Raw genomic sequence first — 2,330 nt, 5'->3', positions numbered from 1 at the left:
GTTTGACTTTATTATAGATAGTCCTTGTGCCCAGGGTCTGGGGGCTACCGGTGAAGCTGTTGATATCAGGTATGAAGGTAAGACCCAGATGCAGACGATGTCGAATTAACAATGGTTTAATAATCCAACAGGGGCAGGCAACAGACAGGTCAAGGCAGACAGGGGTCAGTAAACCAGAGGTGGGGCAACGGTACTGGACGGCAGGCAGGCTCAGGGTCAGGGTAGGCAGGGGTCAATAATCCATAGATGGGCAAAGGCACAGGTCGTCAGGCAGGCACAGAGGCAGGACAGGCAAAGGTCAAAACCAGGAGGGCGAGAAAAAGAGAGACTGGGAAAAGCAGGAGCTGAAGCAAAATATCTGGTTGACAAACAAGACGAACTGGGGGGGGTGAACCTAAAGGGGGGTGGAGACAATCACAAAGACAGGTGAAACAGATCAGGGTGTGACAGTTGAGGAGATCTAACTTGATTAAATGGCTAATCGTGAATTATTCCTAAAGAGTTGTTGTTTTTTGTGTGAAATGTTATTTTAGAAGTGCGTTGGAGATAATTGATTCAACTAAATGAAATGGAAATTACATTTAGTCTTTTGCTGTTTAAATCAGAGAAAACAAAACACCAGAAAAGGAAAACGTAATTCAGGGGTGATTGGGTCAGAATACAGTGTTGTTGTTCTGCCAATAAATAGTACTTGTTCCAATGATCTAACTGAGACAAATGCTCCCTCAACTTGAAGAAGTATAGTTCATAATTCAGTTCAGATGGACATTTCTAAACGTCTATGGACTGTTCATATGGAATGCCACTATTAACTTTGACTGCATGTGCTCTAGTGCATACCCCATAAGGCCCTACAAAGACAAAACACAGTTACTACGTAATTTATTTTACTGCAAAATCTGACTTATTTTTCTGTCTATACAGTACTTTCTGATACACCATTATATATTCGGATCAAATGGCTTGTTCCTGTGTCAGGAAACGAGTACCACATTAATCAGATAATATACTTGGCCGTTGAAACAGATCAAATTCATAGATACGTTTTGCCTTTGTAGGGCAGCATCAACTTATGCTATTTCATCAACTTCCCTACTGTCAAATCTCCTAAACACTGACCAGCTGACGTGGCGTGCCGTCATGTCTCCTGAGGTTGTGGAATATGGTCCAAACTGAGCACTGTCATCACCTAAACCAGTTAGTCTGCACATTTATCATATTTCTATTGAAAAATAGCCTTTGAGTGACCAAAACATCACTCATAACATGTTTCCCCATTAAAATGCTAGGTTGAGTAAATGTTCCCTTTCTTTCATCTCTAACCATCAGTAAGGTTGAAGGACAGGCAGGTGGGCACAGAAACATCCAATCCTGTCATACATTACATCATGCTTTCACAACTGATTTGTTTATCCAACCATTTGTTAATTTGTGTGCTCACATGCGCACATGTGTGTGTGTGTGTGTGTGTGTGTGTGTGTGTGTTTGTGTGTGTGTGTGTGTGTGTGTGTGTTTGCAGAGAGAAGCTGGAGAGGGGAGTGTCTGTCAGTAAATCAGGGATAAATAGAGAGGCAGAGCTCAGAGTTTGTCAGAAGGCTTACCTGACAAGGTCACACACAGGACCAAGCAGGAGCAGAACCTCAGCATTTTTACATTTTATTACAAATGGAGAAACATGAAGATGTTCAATACTGTTTTCAAGACAGTAACTCTTCTTGCAGAAAGGCTTTGCTATCGACATCTATCTACATAACACTGTACATCTTCTTCTCATTGATTTCAGCAGTTACAGTATTTTTGAATGTACTGGTGATCATCTCCATCTCTCACTTCAAGCAGCTCCACACTACAACCAACCTGCTCATCCTCTCTCTGGCTGTGTCAGATCTCCTGGTGGGACTGATTGTGATACCAGTACTGACTGTAGCAATAATAGAATCATGTTGGGGTTTTGGGGAATATTTCTGTGCGTTTCAATTCTACATTACTTTTTTATGTACTTCTTTATCGCTTGGCAATTTGGTCTTGATATCTATTGACCGCTATGTTGCTGTGTGTGATCCCTTATTGTACCACTCTAAAATAACTACAACAAGAACTATCTGTTGTATATCCATTACCTGGTGGTGTTGTATCATATACGATGGTGTTATTATAAAAAAAGTTGTAAATGTGCAGGTACTGAGTAGGTGTTTGACAGAATGTTTTATTTTTGAAGGAATAACCTGGGTTAATATCACTGACCTTGTTATTACAATGGTTGTCCCGTGCTCTACAAAAAACTGTATATTAGCAGCACGGTATATGATACAACAACACCAGGTGATAAG

The 2,330-nt window shown here is 40.9% G+C and overlaps 1 protein-coding gene across 1 annotated transcript in view; it reads left to right on the top strand.

Moving 5' to 3' along the window:
• Positions 1 to 1,665: 1,665 nt before the first annotated feature.
• LOC139380427 (trace amine-associated receptor 13c-like) overlaps positions 1,666 to 2,330 on the top strand; it is a 19,852-nt gene continuing 19,187 nt past the window's right edge. The window contains exon 1 of the mRNA XM_071123088.1: positions 1,666 to 2,178. Coding sequence (XP_070979189.1) covers positions 1,666 to 2,178 — 513 coding nt within the window. The remainder of the gene's footprint in view (positions 2,179 to 2,330) is intronic.

This window comes from Oncorhynchus clarkii, chromosome 22, assembly GCF_045791955.1.
Source record: "Oncorhynchus clarkii lewisi isolate Uvic-CL-2024 chromosome 22, UVic_Ocla_1.0, whole genome shotgun sequence".
Lineage (NCBI taxonomy): Eukaryota > Metazoa > Chordata > Actinopteri > Salmoniformes > Salmonidae > Oncorhynchus > Oncorhynchus clarkii.
This window is presented reverse-complemented; position numbering and strand designations above follow the sequence as displayed.